Source organism: Pteropus vampyrus, unplaced genomic scaffold (assembly GCF_000151845.1).
Source record: "Pteropus vampyrus isolate Shadow unplaced genomic scaffold, Pvam_2.0 Scaffold129, whole genome shotgun sequence".
Taxonomy (NCBI): Eukaryota; Metazoa; Chordata; class Mammalia; order Chiroptera; family Pteropodidae; genus Pteropus; species Pteropus vampyrus.
In genome coordinates this window covers 2,135,696-2,158,183 of record NW_011888910.1, presented here as the reverse complement: position 1 = coordinate 2,158,183, position 22,488 = coordinate 2,135,696, and the positions used below count along the sequence as shown (strand labels likewise).

The window sequence follows — 22,488 nt, the reverse complement described above, 5'->3', positions numbered from 1 at the left end:
GCAAGCATTTATTCATGACTACTATGTGCCAGAACTTGCTTTCAGCAATGAGGATCCAGCAGCTACTACCTTCCTGGAGCTTATATTCTAGAAAGGAGAGAAATAATCAATGCTAAGGCAGGTCAGGAGGATAAAAACAACCGAGCAGATTATGATATTTTAAGTAGGGCGTGAGGGTGAGTGAAGGCTACTTTGAAGAGGTGACCTGAGCAGAGACCTGGATATAGGGAACAGAACATGCAAAGTGGTGTGGAAGAGCTTTCCTAGCAAAAGACTTTACATTTTCCCAGTGTAAAGACTTCGAAATGAGAGCATGTTTGAATGCTTCCAGAAGAGTAAGAAGGTCATTATGGTGGGAGGGAAATGAGAAAGGGATAGGAGTGGAAGAAAGCCAGGGCCCTGATCTCAAAGAATCTTGTAAAGATTTATGTTCAATTTTATTGTAAGGGTGGTGGGAATTTATTAGACTGCTGGAGGCAGTATAGAATGTTTTTATTTACATTTTTAAAGGACAATTCTCGCTGATCTGTGGAGAATGGCCAGAAAAGGGGTAAGAGCAGAGGAGGGAGATGAATTAGCAGGCAACTTCACAGGATTCATTGCTGTACAGAGCTCAGAGGGTAATAATGAAGATCATAGACATGGTTGATAAATGACAATTTTTAAAGATATTTCTGGCAAGACGCTTCAGGAATGTTAAGAAGAAAAACCAAGATGATTTCTAAGTTTTATGTTATTTGAATGAATTATTTTAGATCAGAATAGAATATGCAGCAAAAAATGGACTGCATCTAATTAGTGATAGCAAAATATACGACTTGGAATCGAGAATAAAGAATCTGCAGAGTAGCAGCTGTGCAGTTTGTACACAGAGAACTGCTGGTCAAGAGCTAGGAAAGACATACCTGCTAGAGCAATGGGCTGGTTACTGTGGCTCTGAGGAGCCAGTCATCTCTGCTGCAAAAATCAGCCCAGTGCCAGGGAGGGAAGGTGGAAATGTGTGCGTGTATGTGTGTGTGTGTGTGTGTGTGTGTGGATGTGTGCGTGCGTGCATGTGTGTGCATGATGGTGGGATGGTGTGAAGGAGACAGCAGATCCAATTAGAAGCTTAAGATAGAAGAGAAGCAACAACTCCTGAGAACTCAGTGAATATGGGAATTCAGAAGACGACCCCAGACATTTAGACCTGTTCTGCTTCCTCCTCACTTCTTTAGAAGCTCCAAGGCACCACAAGTTAGGGAGAGAAAAGGAAGATGGGCCTCCAGAACTGAGAAACTCAGCCAGCCCTGAGGGCATGAGAAGGAAGGAGGGGAGAGAAGTAAGTCTCAAGCCTTGAAAGAAATCTAGAAATGCTAAGAATAAATTTCTAAAATGGAGGAAAGGAGAAGGGATAGAAATTAAGGTGGTTTCCATGCATACCCCTCTCATTTTGGATTCTGCTCTCACTAACGAGGACCAAAGCCCTGAGAAGACCCCAAAAAGTCAATAAACATAATGCTTGATCTGGTCTGAAAATGATTAAGGAATGACCAAGTCAGCATACTGAGAGACAAGAAAAGGCAAACTCCAGCTGACATACTTGGGGTAGGCAGTGAGAGGCAAACTTACGCAGCAGGGAGATGGGAACAGGAAGAGCGGACACAGACTAAAGCCTGAGTCATGTTGACATCCCCCATGGGTTCCTACTTTAGGCACTCTAGTGAAAAGATTCTTCAGACACTTTCAACATCTAGAACATCTCTTATAAATGACTCAGCCCTGGAGCTCAGCCCGTGTCAGAGCAACACATTGTACACTATGTCAGACAACTCTGCAGCGGGTGAGAGAGGAGTAATTATAATCTGCAAATCCTGATGACATTCACAACACCCCGATCTATATTTAATAACAGCAAAAAGTGTTTGCATTAACAGCTATTAGGCAATTTGCTCTTGGAGGCAGGTTCTTTCCTCTCTTCTTCTTAGCAGCAATAAAGCATAATAAAAATATAAAAACAAGGCTTTGTGAATTTTAGAGTGATTTCCTTTTAAGAGGTGCTAGTAGCATCATAAACTATCATATGACAGCTGGGGAGGTCTGGATGAATCTTCAAATCCAAAAGTGAAATAAAGGGGAAAAAATTCCAAGTACGATATGCCTGTTCTCCCATGGTTTCTAGAAACTAATGGGAGGTATGATGAAAGAAACGCTGTTCCTTTTGTGTATTTCACATTTCTGATTTTGCTGTCCAAATATTTATGCTCATTGTACTTACTAAATGTTACCAAATCCTGCCTCCTCCTTCCTCTGTCATTGCCATTTGTCCAGTTCTCTCTGGCATGGGGTAATATCACAGCCTTCTAGCTGGTCTCCTCACTCAGCGGTGTTCCCATCAAGCCCGTGCTCCACAAATCTCACATCTCTCCCCCGTGGTAACTCTTTCATTTACAGGTTGAGGTGCTCGCTTCTCAGACATAAGTTCCCTATGTCTATTTTCTTCAGCTGTCATCTTTTGACATCCCCTGATGCATCATTTTATGCGAGCCTGCATAAATAGCTTTTAATGTCCCCTCCTCCTCCCCCACCACATACACACCGTTCGGAAGCTCAAGTCATCACCTTTGCCAAAAATTTTTTCCTTCCTCTGGCTTCTTTTTTACCCCTTTTGCTTGAAAAACTACTAATCCCATATCAAGACTCAGCTCAGCCACTGATACCTGCAGGGAGCATCCTGATGCTCCTTCCAGGCCTCTGGCAACACTCTGCTCAACTTACTGTGGCTATCACAAAAGTGTCATTACTGTCTGTCCCCTTGTCACCCTTCCTCCATAGACAAGGTCTTATGGTCTTTGCTGTCCTACTTAGGTTCCTGGCTCATATTTTTCAGTTAATGAACTTGTATGTATAAATGCAGATCATTTATTACCTATGTTGCTCATCTGACAGTTTGTCCCACAGCATCTCTTGTATATTGTTATTTAACTTTTGATGTGCTTATGTACTCCACCTCCCTTCAAGAATCAAATTTCTTAAGGACATAGGCCTCTGAATTCCCCACAGCACAGTGTCTGATATATATTAATAGTAGATATTTACTGATTTTAGAGTAGTCGTAGAGTATGGTGGTTACTAGTGTGAGGTCAGATACCTGCCTGGCTTTCAAACTTACTGCTGCTAGTTCTTAGTCAGGTGATTGTGGAAAAGTTATTTAACCACTCTCTTCTGTAAAATGGGAAAAATTACAATACCCATTTTAAAGAGTTGCTAAGACAGCAAATGGTAGACAAAGTGATTATATAGTAAGAACTCAGAACATGATAAACATTATTTCAGTGTATTTGTTGGTGAGACTATACTCTAGGTAAGTCCTGCCTCTCAGCCTCTCACATATTTTTCTATCACCTCCTGACCCCCACCTCTAGCGGCCTCCCAGCTTTTCAGAGCTCTCTCCTTCAGTACCATTATCTGCTTCCTCTGCTTATAGATCCCGTCCAGTTCTTCCAGAATTTTAGACCCTTCACCAAAGTGTCCCTGCCAGCTCATTAAGTGTGCTGCAGTCCAGTCACCTTCTCCCCCACACCACCCCATTCTGGCAGTTCTACTCTCCCTTACTCTGATGCAGGATGGCCTGGAATGGCAGGAAATGGATTGTAGTTCTAAGACTAAGACTGTGGCTGGGGTGTGTTTGAATTTTTGTTTTGTGTTAATTGCTGGTCTAGACTCAGAGTAACATAGTACACTGAAATTTCAATTCATGGACTGTCTCCACCAATTTGTAGTTGCATGATCCATCTAGACACTTAATTTCTTGGGAGCACTTGATACCTACTTTATGGGTGCAGAGAACTAAGCTAAGGTAGTAAGACAATTGTTTTTGAGGAGAAAAAAAAATCTCAAATTATCAAGGAAAGAAAATATTAGGTAAGAACCGCATTTACAATTAAGAGCCCACAGATTAGAATGATGGCTAGTTAACTTTATAAAAACAAAGCATATGCCACGTACCTGGGAAATTTAGAAGTAATAACCCAGTATCTTATTTTTTGAGATATTAAGAGGTTGGGGAGGAAAGTAGCACTTTCCCCTGGTTTTCCACCTACCTCTGCAAAAACGAAGGGTGCATCAAACTGGAAGCAAACATGACCATGCTTAATGGCTTGAACAGAGGCTGGGCCACACCGATACATTCCTGCATCACACAGAGGAAGAAGAGTATAAGTTTGTCGTCTTCAGTTTTGTCTAGATACAGGACAGGTCACAGCACTGAAGTGACGAGTGTTTTTCAACTTCATTATTGATTTAGCCAAAAAGCTTTCTATGGCCAGGGAGGGCAGATGATGAGATATAATCAAGAGGATTTTGTTGGAAATGACTTCTCAAACCAAAATTTGAAGCCATGAAAAAAAAAATGCATGACATCACTATTCTTTGCATCTGTTCTTCCACCTACAAACCTACAAGTGTGGGTGCCAAGCTGTTGGCTAATGCAATATTTATCCTTTTACAGTCGGAGTCTGTAATGTGGGAAATGGTGATGTGTCCTCAGTGGTTATGTTGTTTGTTGTTTTGATTTTTATTTTGTGTTTTTGGACACTGAGAACATATGTCAAGTTTAACTGCAGAATTTAGACACTAACCACACACATTGACCAATGTCCAACATGCATTCAGGAAGTCAGTAGGCCCATGTTTACATTAACAAAGTTCTTTAAATTTTACCCAGGTAACTTTAGTTAATAAGAGATTAATTGCCATTAGTCACCTCTGAAGTCTCTCATGATATATAATCCAGAACACCAGAAAGTGTTGGACTTTCTCTCTTAAAATACACTAAGTTTCTCTTATGAATACGTAATGAATGTTTATGTATATGTGTATGTATACACACACTAATATCTCATATCAATACCTGAGGAAATAAACATAATGTCTCCAGGCCACAGTGTTTTATCATCATATTGAAGATAAATGGAGGCTTATAATATGACTTTATAAAAATCCAGAGGAGGTCATAGCTGCCATTCACTGCTTAATGTAGTTTTCAAATTAGATGACAAATACCCACATACTCAGTTTAAAAAAAAAACACACACAACATATAAATAAATCAGGTATTAAAATTGGTATTTCAAATATCAATTTAAAGGATGATCTGTACAGGGTACAGCCATAAAGGGGGCTGCTCCCTCGCCCATCACTCAGTGTATGTTTGTGGGGAACCTGGTGCTAAACCATTCATAGGCAATTTGCTTCTGCATTAGGGTTTCATAGGTAGCAGAGCAGCTTCCTTGCTGCAATCTATTGAAAGTCAGCCCTTGACACAAGGGTTTGAGAAAATAAAAAGGATAAAAAATTTTAAAATTAAGGATAATCTGTAATAATTTTTTTGAGTCCTTTATTTTCTCTACTGCCTTATATCAGGGAGGGCTGAAGTACATTTTATAGCCTAATAAAACGCTTACACAGATATTTTTTCTCCTATCTTCAAAACTGCTTATCAAAGCAAGAGCAGATGAATTATATATGTTGAGCTTTATGCTCTTTTTCTAAAAGTTATAAAATAATCAGGGTAAAGCCAACCATTGAAATGAAATTAAATCTAATCGGCAGGTAGTTAATACTATACATGTGCCCAAAAAGCACGCTTCTGATGTTCCCACTGCGAGTGCTTCCCACACATCAAGTGCAATCATAAAAGCAAAATGAAGATCGGCAATTAAACAGTTCCCCTGAGGAAAGATGCAGTTTTACCATCACTGTTTTCCTGGGGAGTACTGTCCACGGCTTGCCAACCACCAAATCCAACAGGAAGATCAGGCCTTGTCATCCAGGCTTCATTCCAGCAATGGTAGTTCCTTAGAAAACAGTACTCCAGTGAGATTAAACTTCCGACCACATTCAATGTTCCAAAAAGTGACAAAAAATTCCTGAGGCTATGCCAGAGATATCCTGCAGCTCTAGGCTCAAGTTTGCTGGGCAGATACATTTCCATTGACACAGCTGGGGGCACTCACATGAGTGAACATTGCTCTTCTCCTGCTAATATCAGCTTCAAGGACACATAGAGATATTCTAATGAGTGCATTACACAGTTTTGATTTTAGCCATTCTCTGCTACCTAATGAAACAGAACTTATTACATGATAAAAGGGTAGGGAAGAAAAGTTAATCAAAACCAATATATATATATATGTATATCTTTGAATTACTTTTGTATTTACATATATTAGATTTATAAAAAGCATATGCTTTGTAATAATTAAGAAATGAAATGCTGTTTGTATGGACTTAAATGATTGCCATTAAGACTAGAACATTAACTTCTGACTATAATTGTCTACAATTTGTGACAAATTTTCATTTGGTGTTCAATAAGAAGGAAGGTTGTCAGGGTGAGTGTCTCTTTATCCTTTATCAGAGGTGGACAACCCATGAGCTGAGAGACATGCAAAACTTTTCTCATGACCCTCGAGGCAAGAGCCTGGAATAAAATGTCATTATGAATTGTATTATTATGTCCTTGGAAAGACCTGAAATTATATGACAGTACAGAAATAAATGAGAGCACATTAACCTGTCCACACTACAGAAAATATTCATATAGTAATAACAATTTAATGGTAGTTATAACAGTCTTTGTTTATAGCACTGATGAATTTCAGATCTAACTAACATTCATCCTTTCCCTAAATGTCCTTCAGTGTCAGTAATTCGTTCATGTTTCCATCTCTCTCTGAGTTCAGCTCATCTTTGATTGGCTCAATTCAAAGTTACTTATTTAACTATGTACCCATTTTGTGCCAAGTACCATGCTAGATGCTGGAGATTCAACAAAGATCAAGACAAAAGTTGTTGCCCATAAAGAGCTCACATTCTAGGAGGAATGACAAACATGTAAACCAATTGTTCAAACATTTCATAAATTTGCTGTGAGGCTTGAACAAAATAATACATGTTAAGCACTTAGAGCAGCATATGGCATGTGATAGTGCTCAAAAATGGTAACTCTCAGACTTTTAAAAATAATTAATTGAAGTGATGCATGACAGAATGAAAATTCATCTGGGTTGCAATGGGGTCTCAATGGGAAATTCTCAGGGCATGAGGGGAGGCTTCACAGCAGAATTGATATTTGAACTGAGTCCTGAAAAATAAGTAGGAGTTTAGCAGGTCAACAAAGGACAAAGGATGAAGTTGTGGAGGCATGAAATAGCCAACACAGTGTGTCTGGGGAACTGTAGGCTGTTGTTTGGGCTGTAGTAAGTTTTCATATTTGTATGCATGAGAAAAGAGGGATGGCAGGTAATGGGTGGGCAGCAAATCACAAAACTGACAAATACACATCACTCTTAACTGTATGTCAGGTACCCTTCTAAAACCTTTCTGTATATTAACACATCTGCTGTTCCCAGAGCCCTATCGGAAGGGTACTATTATTATTATCCTCATTTATAAGGTAAATTGAAACACAGAGAGATTAAAAGTCTTGCCTGAGGTCACACAGTTAGTAAGTGATAGAGCTCCAGGGTCTGTGCTCTTAAACACTGAGTTAAGCTATAGATCAGGAAGAGATTGTGAGATCTTTTGATCCCAAATTAAATATTTGGGCTTCCTTTTGGGGCAAGTTAAATGTGCAATTCTGTACTTGTGGAAGGTGTGAGGAGAGGCAGTACAGGAGATCGAGCTGAGTTACCCCCCACCCACCAAAATACTGCAGTAGTTTCCAATGGATCAAAAAGGTGTTCACCACGGAATTGTTCATCACTGTGGAGAGAGAAATGAGCCATTGGGAAGTAAAACTGATGGCTTATGGAGATGTGAGAGAACCAGATGATTTGAGGAAGACTTTTGAGTTAGCAGGGAGTGTGATGGTTCCATTTACCAAGACCAATGAAGGAGGAAGAGAAGAAGATTTGTATTGGAGAGAGAAGTGTTGGGTGGGTGGAAAGTTCATTTTGAACATGATGAACTTGTGTGTCTGTGACAAATACAGGAGATGAAACCCCATGTATTTTTATATACACATGTAACACAAGATTTAATGAGGAAGAAGTCTCTGGCATCCTTACTGATGATGGAGGAAAGTGGGGGCAAGAGCCAAATGAGGAGTGAATGGGAAGGGGAAGATACAGTGTAGATTTCTCCTTCAAGAGCAATCTAGGTTGTGATGGGAGGAAGAGAAGATAGGGCGGTGGCTGGAAAGTAATGCAATGCAAGGAAGATTGTTTAGATTATTTTTACATTAGGAGAGATTGTCATGGTTATAGAGGAAAAACCAGTGGAGTGAAGTGGGAATGAAGAGAGAATAAAGAGAGAGATGCTCCAATACCAACGATGCAAGAAGATGAGGTCAAGAGAAGCACCATAGACAGGTGTTGGGAGTGAGGCATTGTCTGCGGTGGGAGGGAGGTGCAGATGTAGATCAGGATCAAAGTGTGGAGGTATTGGGGCAGGAACATGAGGTTGGTTTCCACTTGAGAGTCTCTATCTTTGCTCTGAAGCTGGCAGAAAGGTAACCATATTAAACAATGACTACTAGCCTCCTTTTAAAATAGTGAAGGTTGTACCATCAGGCAGAGATACAGAAAACACAGCAATGAAGCATTTGAATTCCAAATGGACACAGTCCTGCTTCCTACACAACTTGTGGTTGTTTAGCAATGCTGGCTTTCACTGTTACACCACCACCCTAAATTAATAGGTCCCAGAATCTCCTTATTTAAATTCAGATATCTTGGGCAAGGTTAGCCTTGAACAAGATAAACGAGCTTTGCATTTAAAATCTCAGATTAAAATATGTATTTGAGGATAACATTTCTTTTCAAATGACCAGAAGATGGGGAAAGTTTTCTTTTTTTTTTTTATTATGATATTTAATTAGTTACTTGTGATCTCTTCCACTTTCACCTATGACTGAGACCTTATCTGTGTATTTAGTGTGGGAGAGTTTAATAAGAGGGTCAGGAACTCGTAGGCAGTGGGTGAGGTGGACAGAACTATAAGCTGTCTACTTCACCCACTGCCTACAAGTTCGAGTGGGGTTGGGCCTTAGTCAACATGTGGAAAGCCAATGACCAGGCTCCCAGAATGGCCATGAGCAGAGGGAGAGGATGTTATCTCCAAAGCCAAGGGACTTTCTTCAATCATGTCATTCTCTGTTCAGGAATGACCAGTGGAAAATGTGTTCTAGGCCACCCCTGCCACAAGAGTTTCCTTTTGGCTGGTTGTTAAGTATTTCTGGTTATACATACTTATTGTTTATATTCAATTTCCCTCATGAAAGAGGCTAATAATTATAGACATTTCTGAATTCTATATACTTACTCTCCAGATTGGGAAATATATATGTTTCCTGAAAGGTTATTTCTTGTTTTAAAGCTTCTTTATCTAGATCCTTAATAATTGTTCTGTTTTCATCTTGCAGTTTCGTCATGCATGTGTAGAGTGTATAGATTCACTTTTGGGGCTCTGTTTTGTTCACCATCACATTTGCAGCACTAGAGCTGGCTCTTTGTAGGTGCTCACAAAGTATTGGTGATTAAAAGGTGAAGACATCTCCTAGCAAGGCAGGTGTAATTAAATCTTTGTAAGATTCATGGTTTAATATTTTCTCAGAGCCTTCATTTGAAACCTGACTTCCCATTATACTATCAAAATGTGCAGTGTCCACTTAAAGTTAAAAAAAAAATTATAAGCCTTCAAAGTGATCTACTTTCCTTGTTGCCTCTTTCTAAAGAAGCAGTGTAGAAATTAAAATAATGCCCCCATTTCATTGAGAGTTATTTAATCAAGTTGAAAGTAACTTTTTGTGGGGTTGATAATGATGGAGATGACAAGTGAGGAACACATTTTTGCTTTATGTTACTTTCTTCATGCTTCTTTCAGTGACAGTGATTTCTGGAATTTATTTCAAAGATGCTAATAATTTAATAGTATTTGGTACAAAGTACCCAGAAAATCTTCACCAAAGTTAGAGCTTCACTAGAAAAACAGCACCATGCACTGCTTGGAAACCCTTAAAGGGATGTTACAGCATTGGTTTAGTTTATACTTTAAATCAGTAAACCCCTTTCTTTGGAATTTGCACACAGGAAATGATCACAAAAATTCAATGACAAGTACATAAGAGTGTTTATCCTTGCATAATCTAATCTGGTGAGCCCTTTAAATGTGGGTCTAGAGGTCAGGAACAGAGCAAACTAAAGATTCAAAGCTGGCCTTAAAGAAGATGGATGCTTCCATGAGGTTTACAGCTGCAAGGAAATGAGTTCAAAGAATGAGCCCTGAGCACCAGATGGGGCAACAGTCCTAGTTAATATTTTGGTTGCTGTCATTGGAAAGGACCCAGTGCCCAAACTCTTGACTCACAGAAACAGTTTGATAATAAATTTGTGTTTTAAAATGCTAAACTTTTGGTAATTTATTATGCAATGATAAAAATGAATATTATATACCAAGAGACATATTAAAGAATGCTTAGCAAAATGCTGAAAATGTTGAGTAGTTAGAAAGTAGATGACTCTTACTTTTGTGCTTATTTCCTGCAACGTTTGAAATTTTTATAATAAACATGTACTATGCCTCCTTTTCCCCAAATTAAGAAGACTATTTTTTTAAAAAAAATTAAAATAAGGTAGAGCACAGTTCAAAATCTTTCCTGGTTCTAACAGCTGGATAAGGTCACATTTAGAGTTGTAAGAGCCCCTGGAAGGTGGAGAAGTGGACAGAGAACACAGCTGAGGCCATGATAGGCTTCAGGGTTCTGTGTACTATACATTCACAGAAAAGAAAGTGGATAACTTGAACAAGGAGTTCTTCACTGCCTTTAAATTAGCTAACTGCTTAAACACTCCATGGGGTTATTTCATTTACAATCTGTCCAAAAAGATTTCAGAGAAAAGGAATCCCTAAAAGGGAAGAAAGAGATATCAGCTTGTAACTTTATTTCTGCAGCTTTATTAGAGATTGAGGGAGAGAAAAAAGAAGATCAAGAGAAAGCCCCGAAGAAGATGTGCTAGACCAACTTCAAGGGTAAACCAAGTGTTTGAATTTTTTTTATTTTTAAAAAAGGCAGGGTGTGGAAGAAAGGCACATGTCTATCTTGCAAATTGTGTATTTTTAACAAATAGGCATAGCCCTAATTCTCTGGCTCTGCTGATATACTCCTAATACAGACAATGATATTGGTGACAAAAATGACAGCACACCCTGAAATTGTTAAGCTCTGGCTATTCCAATGGCTGCAGGGACAGGGTGGGGTTGGATTTGTTGGAAAGAAGTGGGGACAAGTTGATGGATTCTGAGGCATGTCTAACAAAACATTCCTAAATGGAAATGAAAGCTTGGACCAAGAAAAAACTTGTCAGTTAGGAGAGGAGAGAAAGGAGCGGAAAGAATTTTGAGAAATAACAGCTGAAAAGTTTCAAAATTGGTAACAGACATTAATATACACATCTAAGAAGTTAAAAACTCCAAGTATGATAAACTCAAAGAGATATACACCTAAATACCTCATAGTCAAATTATCAAAAGCTAAAGACAAAGAATATTGAAGATGGCATCAGAAAAGTGACTTATAATGTACAAGGGGTCATCAAAATGCCAAGACAATTTAATCATCAATAGGATTAAAACTGATATCTCATCAGAAACCATGAAATCTAGAAGCCAATGGGATGATGTATTTAAACTATTGAAAGAAAAACTATTAACCGAGAGTCATATATCTTGTAAAACTCTCCTTCAAAAAGAAAAAAGGTAAAGGTAATTGCATAGAGAAACAGAAAAGATAGTGAAAATTAATATTTCTTTGTAATTCTCCTCTCCGATTTTAAACACAACTTCATAAAGCAATAATTACAAAATTGTGTTGATGGGCATATAATGTAGAAAGATATAATCTGTATTACAAGAACAGCACGAAGGGCAGGGGAATGGAAAAAAGTTATTTTATGCTATTGAAATTAAGTTGCTATTAATCTGAACCTGATTGTTTTTAAGTTAAGATGTTAATTGTAACCCCCAGGGAAACCCCTAAGAAAAAAACTGAAAAATATATAGTGGAAAAATTGTATACTAAAAATGTCTATTTTACATAAAATAAGGAACTAATAGAGGAATAGAAGTAGAAAAAAGAAATAATCTATATGAAAAGGAAATAGTAAAATGGCAGATGTAAATCCTGCTTATCAATAATTACATTAAATATTAGTAGACTAAACACTCTGATCAAAAGGCAGAAATTGGCAAGATGGATAACAAAACATTATTTAACTATATACTGTATACAAGAGGTACACTTTATAGTCAAAGATGTAAATAGGTTGAAAGTAAAAAGATGCATGAGTAACCAAGAGATAGCTGGAGTGGCTATATTTATTTCAGACAAAATAGACTTTATGACAAATATTTTTAGTAGAGAACAACAAGGACATTTTATAATGATAAAAGGGTAATGCTATTAGGAAGACATAGCAATCATTAACATATTTACATGTAAAAATAGATCCTCAAAATACCTGAAGGCAAAACTGACAGAATTGAAGAATGAAATAGACAATTTAACAATTCAGCCAGAGTCAGGGTGTGTGAGTTAGATGAAATGGGTGAAGGAGGTCAAAAGGTACAAACTTCCAGTTATAAAATAAATAAATCATGGGGAAATAATATACAGCATGGTTAGTAATATGGTATTGCATATTTAAAACTTGCCAAGAGAGTAGATCTTAAAAGTCCTCACCATACACCCCAAAACAATTGTGTTATATATGGTGACGGACGTTAACTAGACTTATTGTTATGATTATATTTTTGTTTTTTTGTTTTGCATTTGGAGTGAAAAAACAAAACAAAACAATAGCAAATGTACTTTTTCTAAAAAGTATTGAAGGAAATTGGAACTTTTTAAAAAAGAACCAGACGCACTGCAGCCAGCCAAACAGTTACAGAATTTTCTGTGGTGTGTTTGATTTCTGCTTTTTTTTTTCTTCCTGGAGAAATGATGTGGAGCTAATTTGCAAAACAGTAGCTATAAAGTAAGCAGATCACAGCCCAGCCCTGTGTAGGTGAGCAGGTCTTCACACAAGCAAACAGAAGAACATGCAGAATATGGGAGAAAAAGCCTGGCTGAAGAATGATGAAAATTATTTTAAAAATAATAACAATTTTAGAGCTGGAAATGACACTATAGCTCATTAAGACCAAACTTGCACACTTATACATATACATATGAGAAAATTAAGGCCCAGAAAAATAAAGCAATTTGCCCAAAGTCACCAAGATAATTTGTGGCAGAGTCAATCATATTGCTTTGCACGAGAGAGAGAGAGAGAGAGAGAGAGAGAGAGAGAGAGAGAGAGAGAGAGAAATTACATGCATAGTTGGACTTAATTTGGTATTTTTCCATGATACCCTGAAGAACAACAAAACTGTGATTTCTTTCCACTTTGATGGCTGAGTAATTCTTAGATTGTCTAAACTTTGAGCCAAAATTGATAAACACAAATTTGGTAGTTTGCAATTATTTTAAAAGATTAAATTGAAAAATCCAATTTAATCAAATGTACTTAATATCAAATGAAAAGGCGGTAAAGGAAATAAAAACTTTTACTAATTATTTTAGCACTCGCCATCTTTACACCTTTTTTTAAATTAAAATTATTCGGTTGACATTGGTAATAAAATCAAATAGGTTTCAACTGAACAATTCCATAATACATCATATGCATATTGCATCGTGTGTTCACTACCCAAAGTTAGATTTCCTTCTGTCACCAAATATTTGACTCCCCTTACTTCCATCTACCTCCCTCTTCTCCCACCCCACCCCTTTTTTGGTAACCACTAATCTACTGTCTGTCAATGAGTCTCTGTCTGTTTGTCACGATTGTTATTTTTAGTTTTATATCACACATATGAGTGAAATCATATGGTTTTCAACTTTTTCTGTCTGACTTATTTTGCTTAGTTTGATAATCTCAAGATCCATCCATATTGTCGCAAATGGCAGTATTTCATTGTTTCTTATGGCTGAGTAATCTTTCATTGTATATATGTACCACATCTTCTTTTTACTTCTATCTTTAATTTTTGATAAGGTGTTTAAAATATCTTTCAGTTGGCCAATCAGCTGGACTTTGAGATGTAGGAGGGTCAGCTTAAGGCCCTTGGTGTATATACGTGTGCTCGGCCCCCTTCTCTTTACATCTTGACAGCATGAACAGCACATGCTTCTCCACCTCTGACTTGGAATTCCATTGTCCAGAGATGAACAACTTTCTCTGGGAATATGCGTAGGATGGAAAGGGTCACATGACAGAGGGGCTCAGAAGCTGAACAAAAAGGAGTCACAGAGTCTAGGAAGCTGTTGGTTCCAAAAGGGAATCTGAACACTGTTGATTATTGGATCTTTTAAGACAAAGAGAGAGAGGGGAGGGTTTATCTTAAAGGAGGCAGGACCTAGGATTGAACAGAGGGTAGAGAAGAAGAAGAGGTGATGATAGATGGGTAATAAGGATACATCTCCACCCCAAAACAGTATCAGCTCCATCCGCTCCTTGCGAATGCACAGCCTGGGGGAATTAGACCCTTCAGGAAGGCAGGCAAAGAGTTAGGTGTTCTCGATATTGTGCAGGAAGGAGCAGCAAGGCGCTGGATCATGAGAGTTAGAGTAAGTTTCAATATTCAACAACTATAGTCATAATAATACAGGATAACTCTGCATGAAACTCTCTTCCTTCCTACCTGGTCCTGATAAATACAAATTCGCTAGTTAATTTGATCTTTGGTTGTCTCATCTTATCATGTGAAAAACCTTTCCACTAGCTCCCCCGAGCTTAGAATAGAAGCCCTTTCCCCTTTTCTCTGTGACTCCTGGCTCACATTACAGCCCACCTTATATCTTTTATTGAGTGTTCCATACATGGTTGTCTCACCCACAAACACTGGGTGGAGCTCCTCAAAGGCAGTGACCTGGTTAATTTCTCTGAATCCTTAGTATATAGATATTCAGACATATTAGTGCATGATAGTGTTTATTGAATGAATTAAATGACATTTATTCAGTTAAATGAACATTTAAAATTTTTTCAACCAATTCTATTTATTAAGTTCTCATTACATGCCCTACACCCTATTACATGCTGGCAAAACAAACAAAAATAAATTATATCAGACATTGCTCCTCTACCCCTCCATGGGGGTTATATTCTGGTAGGGGAAAGCCAAGAGATGGGCATAGTTCTTTTACTCAGAATTATAAAATCTGCTTACATCTTTATTTATGAGAGGAGCCTTTAATTAAAATACCTAATAACTGCCACCATCCCTTTCTTTTAAAGTTGTTTCAATTTTCATTGTGATCTTCATATAATGAAGTGACAAAACTGAGCTTTTTCCAGGTGAAGCCAGAGCTTCACTCCTGCCTATGAGAGTGAGCCCATACTCTCCCTCCTCAAGGAGCCCTCATATCCCTATTCACTGGTGGACTACAGCTCAACACTGAAGAAGTGTCTTCATTAAACTGTCCACAGTGATTCATAGATGCCTTCCCACAGAGGTTACATATAATTCAACACCCATCAGCACACTGGGGACAGGCAGCTTAAATTGCTCCTTCCAGGATATGTTACCTTGCATTGGCCCACTCGGAATTTCATTTGCTACCCTGAGGTCCAATAACTTTGCCCAGCTGTCCCCATATAAGTTTCCTTGGCCCCTCCCTCTCCTGAATCATTAAACAGTTGACTCTTCCCTCCGTAGGCATCAACACTGTATCCACTCTACAAAATTGCTGACCCCTGTAAGGCAAGGCACCCTTGAAAGGGAAACCCACTATGCAGGGCGCTGCTGTGACAAACCAGGAAGCAGGAAAATAAGCAATCAGTCCTTGAAGGTCTGTGATGATAAAGGGAGAAGACTAGGAATATGAGAGGAAATTGAACCTCTCCTGTTTTGGCTTTGAGTGTGTTGAGCATGACACACCCTCACACACATTTTTGCCCTCTCCTCTCAACCCTCCTTACTGGATTTGGGCTCTCTGGACCTGGCTGAGTCATAGAGAAGAAGAAGCCCAGGGTCCTTGAGACCCAATTGGATAAATTAATTTACCACAAACCGTATACCATTAGGACCTCAGTGAAGAGATAGTGGAGGCACAAGAGAGAGAAACCAAGAAATCATTCTCATGGTTTCCTTTGGAAAGAGAAAAAGGAGGAGGAGGAAGGAGGGCAGGAGCCACATGCAAACTGAGAGGGAGTGGGGGCAAGTTTGTCTGACTGCAGCCTTTGAGGGAAGTGAGTCGGAGGCTTGAGTGAGGCCAATTGCTTCTCAGATCCTGCAAGAAAATTCACTAGACCGTGTGTTGCTGGCCACACTGCACTGGCCTCTTGAGAGTCAGCTGATGACCACCAAATCCTTCCTGCTCTCACCTCAGCCTTTGTCAGCCATCTGCACTCCCCATACCCTACCTACAGCTCAGGCTGCTGCTGTTCTTGGCAGTGGACATTTCCAATCTACTCAGCAGCCACTGATTGAGTGCTCCTTCTGGGCCTAGCACTATGGTAAGTCATTTACTTGGATTACCTTATTTAACTGTCATAACTACCCCATCAAGAAATGGTCGCTATTAAGATTACCCTCATTCTACTAATGAAGAAACTAAAGTTCATAGAGGTAAAGCCATTTTCTCAAGGCTACCCACCAAGTAACCATCTAAACTGGTGCTTGATGTAGAGGTGTGGCTGTGGTGACCATGTGGTTAATGTGTCCAAGGACAGCCTCCAACAGTATCCTCAATCAAGGAAGGTCTTAGAAATATTTTTGTTTTTCTGGAATATCTATAGCTTCTAGGGTCCACTAGTGTTTGCATTGGAGAGGCACAAATTTCTGCTTTTGTTTAAAAAATATCCCATAGTAATAGAAACAGCATAGTCATCTTAGGATACTGGACACCCCTCTTTTTCTGACTGCTTCAATATGCTTAGGTTGATGGCGACATATTGCTTCTAAGAAATTCCAGCTGTGTGATTAATAATGAAAGCAATAATAACAGCTAACATTCATTAGGCACCTGTTATGCTTGGCTCTGTGCTGAGTAAAATAGAAAATTTTGTCATCTTTAGAGGAGAAAAGAGAGGCACAGAGAAGTTGTGCTTTGCCCAAGGTCACACAGCTAGTCAGTCAGTGGTATAGGCAAGCCTTCAACCCTGCTTGACTGAGCTCTCTATTCCCTGTGGTCCATAGTCTGGTGTGCTCTGAGTTGGATTAATATCCGCCACTCTATTAGTCAGATGGTCAGTCATTATTTTTTGGAAAACTATTATGCACCAAGTGAGGGGAGGGAAGACAAGCCTAGGGCAGTGATCTGGCCATGGAGGATGATTAAGAGTCATAGACCTGGGAACACAGTCCCAGGGTGATGGAATATTAGAGAAAGGTAAAGAAAGAGCAAAGGGTGACAAAGATAGGGAGAGAAATTTGGAGAAGGGAGTTGAAAGAAGAAAGGGTTGTCAAGAGTGAGATCTATCAGCTTCGCAATTTTGTATCAATTTTGTTTATATCCTCATGGGGTTATTTTGGGGATGCCTCATGGGGATTTATGATGAGAGGCATCTAGATCAAGAAATAGGAGGGAATAATTTTGAACTGTAGTTGACTACAAAGTCATTGAGTGTAGATGTGTGTGTGTGTGTGTGTGTGCGCGTGCGTGTGTGCGCGCGCGCGCGCGCGCATATAAGGAAGAAGTACACAATGTAGAATGCTAAATAATTCTCACTTTGCCATTTTAGACTGTCACAACAGGCTATTTTTGTCATTCCATGTATATGCAGGGCTGCTATCCTATAATTCTGAGGGCTTAAATGATGCCTTAAATTGCTGTTCAGTTTACACAGGTGAGGTTTTGACTTGCCTACACTCTCTAGTTTATCATTGCTCCACTCATTCTCTGTGAATGAACTGCACTATTTTTTATTTGTAGTAGCATTTTGCTACCAGTTTAGCGATTTCCGTCTTTCAGTATTTTCAAATAAGCATTTGCTGGTATTGGTGAGTTAATATTTCTCCTACAACTGTGATCATTCCTGTAACACAGGGGAGTTAAGGCACTTCTAACTTTTAATTTCTCTTAAAATGAGCTTATAACTTCCTACTATCCCCATTTGGATGCTTTTACAACTGACAGTGTTTTGGTTTTACTACTTATAAAGAACAACCATAAGAGACACATTTTTGGCTTGGAAATTCCACCTAGTTCAATGCCTGGCAATTTTTTCCCATGTAGGCCTTCATAAATATTACATTTAGACTCAGTATTTTTCCCTGCTTTTTAGAATATTGTTTTAGACTGAGTGCGTCCTATGGAAAAAGGAAATTTCCTTGGGATCTTAAACTCTTTATAGCCAGCTTGTGATGCAGTTGTTCAGGTTAGTGAAAGAACCGAGTGGTTGCTATTTGGTAATAATTTCATCTTTTCTATCTCTGAATGAATGATGAGGCCACAAATCATGAAGAACCATATCTTTGTACTCAAAGAGCAATCCTATATCGCAAAAGTAAAAAAAGATTGCCAGTAAAGGTCATTTGGATTCTATTCTCAGCTTACATCTGGTGTAAGCTGAGAATAGAATCCAAATGACCTTGAGCAAATTACTTTAACCTCTCTGGAACTCAGTTTCCTCATCATGTAAATGGAGATGTTAATAAGCACCTACCTGATAAGAAGTAGATAAGACCATGCACACATAGAGACTGGTACATAGTGCACACTTAATAAACTTTAGCTGTATTACTCTTAGAGTGTTGACATTGACAATGCTTGGCTCCCATATCTCTGCCATTCACCATAATATATTCATATACTAATGTAGAGAAGAACTAGTGTAGGCTCTCGCCTCTAGGACAATGGTCTTTTTCAGTGGTCGCTGTTGAAATGGGATGCCTAATCTTTATTACCAGGAACCCTAACTGCCTGTTCGGTAACATTTCTCATTCATTAGGAAAAAACAATCTCTGACAAGCAGACATTTCTGCTTACGGTATCGAACAGTTCTTAAAATAGAAGAGAAAGAAACATTAGACCAAGTCTGTCTTGTGGTAAATGTGTAATGACACTTTAATTTGATATCAGCAAATGCCCTTGTAAATCAAACTCACCACACTGAATCCTTGGTGAGTTTGGAGTTCACATTCCCATCTTCTTCCAGGAAGATGTCCATTTGTAAATTGGCATCATTATCATGGGCTGAGAAATAATTGGTAACAACTCTTGCTGGTATCCCAAGGCATCGTAAAACTGCAGGAAAGAAGGACAGACCATAACTAAACACATCAATAAAATCTAATAAATTCATAGGGAACAATTTCTTCTCATAAGGGACTTTCTCCTTTACCAAGGTCAAAAGTTCAGATATAACAGAAGAAAAACCAATGAATCACTGGAGTAGTAATTAGTAAAAGTTTATTGTGCACACACCAAAAAGACAGTTTTTTAAACCAGGAGCACTCAAACCAAAATATGGAATGAGGCTCAAGGGTGTATTATTATAAAGCAGCTTATATGGTCAGAAAGCAGTTGACTGTTTATTCTTTACTGTGACTGGTTATATTAGAATTTTCTTAAATGACAGGGAATTGGTCTGTGGTTACTTTATATCAATCTTGGAAACGTTTAAGTTTTGTTTATGATTTCCATAAGCATAAGCAAGAAATAGCCTAGGTCAAGTTAGCCCTGAAAAATAAGCTAAAATAAGCTTTGTTTGTATGACTCAAGTGGTTTGTCTGCTCGGGGAATTTTCAAGGCTGGTCTTCGTTTGCTTTTGATTTGAAAACCAACATGAAAATCCACTTGGCATATATTGTCTTTAAATATTCCATACTGAAGAAGGGGGACTAAGGTCAGGCATCGGGGCTGCAGAGAGAAACTTTGCTGCAATATCATTCAGAACTACAGTTGGGCCAGATAAAGCCAACTAGAATAGAAACCCAGTAATGGGGTTCCAATTGTTTAGTTGCTAATCATAAGATCGTCAAAGTAGTATTATTTTAATCAAGCTAAGGAGACTATGTTTCTGAAAATAAAATAAAATAGTAAACCAACTAATAAGAAAGTAGGGATTTACAAAGCAGGTCCTCAGTGTGGTTTGCTTTTCTGGCTAGAATTTGCTTTGTGACACTTGGTGGAGGGTGACACCACAGATTCATTTTAATTGTTAGATAATAAATTACTTGGATGCATCTCTTGCCATATGTACCTATTGATTAAACTTAATCCGAATGCCCTCCCTGGCTCCCAGGATGCTACACATCAGGGCTCATTGAAAATAATTCAGCTGACAATTTTAAGATTAATGGCTTGGCTTGCCTTTTATTTTCTCAGAACAATTTAGCATATTTAACCAAAGACTATCCACATCCTTCAAGAGAACAACCTTGGAAGTCCAAAATGGAGTCTCGTAAGGTGAAACTCGACACTGGGGCATCAATACCCCCTTCCCCCCAATTTCCCTCTTTGGGTTTATTTCCCCATATTGTGCTTCTGCCTTTTCCTAGCTTACCATCAAAGCCTGGAATAGATCTGGTGACTCTTTTATATAAAAGGCGTAAATAGATGGAAGGTATTCATTATTTTATCTGGATCTAAGCTTTAAGGCATTACACTGGGATAACAAAATCATAGGCAGGAGGAGGACATGAAGAGTCAGAGGGTCCTTTCTGTTTTCCTGGAATCATTTCATAAAAGTGGTTGCCTCCATCATGTGCCCTCTACGTAGTCTTGGCTTGAGAACCACGAGAGAGGGGGACTACCTCCAACAGTTAGCTCATTTTGAAGTTCAGGCACCTCTCTAGAACTTTAGAGACCAGTCCTAGGAGACTGATACATTGGCCATACCTGCTTTCAAGAAATGTATATTCTGAGAGAGAAAAAATTGCATAGATGATAGAGGCTCTGTTCATTTCTCTGGCAACCAAATCAAACTTATGACAGAAACAAGGAGCAAACAGCAAGGAAAATCACATGGGATCTAGATGAACAAGCCATACAACTAGGGAGAAATCTAAGAAATCACCCTGCAATGGCAGAAGGTAGGATGGGGCGAGGACACGAGGCTGCCCGGGCACGAGCAGCTGAGTGGATGGAGGCTGTGGCAGCGGCAGCCCACATCTGCAGATGCCTCTTAAAGGGGCCGTGTCTGCGAGTGGATTTTTGCAGTGATGGACCTGCTCACTCTGAGCACCAGTGCTTGTCGGAGTGAGGGCCTAGGCGAGACTCACTCTGTACAGAAGTGCTGGTTGAATCCATTGTTCCTCTGTTGAGCCCTCCCCCTCCAAGTGCGCAGACCCAGCACCGCCATAGCGGAGACGACATAAAACTGGATAACAGAAGTCTCTCCTCTGAGAAGATTCCCTGAAACTCCGCCTCCCCCAACTTGCAGCCTCACCCAAGCCACACCCAGGTGTACCCTCCTTAGTCAGGTGCTCCTTGCTGAGCAGTGCCTAGACTCACACTTGTGGCAGCTGGCCTCAGTTTCTAGTGTGGTTTCTTGAAGCAACTATAAGCACAACACCTGTGGATTGCTTGCTGAATCTTAACAGCTGGCTCTAGAGGGTCACAGGCTGGGCCTAAATTTGGCCTGTAGCTGAACCTCTCTCAGGACTGTGTCACTGGACACCTACCACACAAAGCCACAATAATAAGGCCGGGAGACTTAAGAGCTTTGCTTAGTACATAGAAACAGGCATGGAAAGGTGGCCAAAATGGGAAGAAAAAGAAGCAAAAACCATATGAGAGAAGAGAACAGAGATCCAGAAATAATGGAGTCAAGTAATCTAATAAATGCAGAGTTCAAAACACTGGTTATAAAGATGCTCAATGAACTTTTGGGAACTGTAGATAAATTCAGTGAGAATTTCAACAAAGAGACAAAAAACATAAAAATGGAAATGGAAATTATAAAAGGGAACCAGTCTGAAATGCAGAACACATTATCTGAGATGAGAAGTATATTAAATGGAATAAACAAGATGAATAAAGAAGAGGATCAAATGACCTATATAGAGGAAGGGAAAGCCAAGGACACTCAGTCAGAATGGCAAGAAAAAAGAAGCCAAGACTATAATAATAATATAAGGAGCCTATGGGACACTATTAAATGTAAAAATATCTGTGTCATAGGGGTATTGGAAGAAAAAAAAGAACTGAAGAACTATTTGAAGAAATAATGATGGAAAACTTCCCTAACCTGGTGAAGGAAATAGGCATAAAACCCCAGGTAGCTCAGAGAGTCCCCAAAACCAGGGATCCAAAGAGGCCCACACCAAGACACATCAAAATTCAAAGGCCAAAGGTTAAAGACAAAGAGAGAATCTTAAAAGCAGCAAGAGAAAAGCAGTTAGTTATGTACAAGGGTTCACCCATAAGACTGGCAGCTGATTTCTCAAAAGAAACTATGCAGGACAGAAGGGTTTGGCACAAAATATTCAACGTAATGAAAACCTAGGATCTACAACCAA

The 22,488-nt window shown here is 39.0% G+C and overlaps 1 protein-coding gene across 1 annotated transcript in view; it reads right to left on the bottom strand.

Moving 5' to 3' along the window:
* Positions 1 to 22,488, bottom strand: part of F13A1 (coagulation factor XIII A chain) — a 169,569-nt gene that overhangs the window by 34,685 nt on the left and 112,396 nt on the right. Inside the window, exons 8-10 of the mRNA XM_011367075.1 lie at positions 19,132 to 19,270; positions 5,731 to 5,834; positions 4,080 to 4,168 (exon numbers count right to left, since the gene is read on the bottom strand). Coding sequence (XP_011365377.1) covers positions 4,080 to 4,168; positions 5,731 to 5,834; positions 19,132 to 19,270 — 332 coding nt within the window. The remainder of the gene's footprint in view (positions 1 to 4,079; positions 4,169 to 5,730; positions 5,835 to 19,131; positions 19,271 to 22,488) is intronic.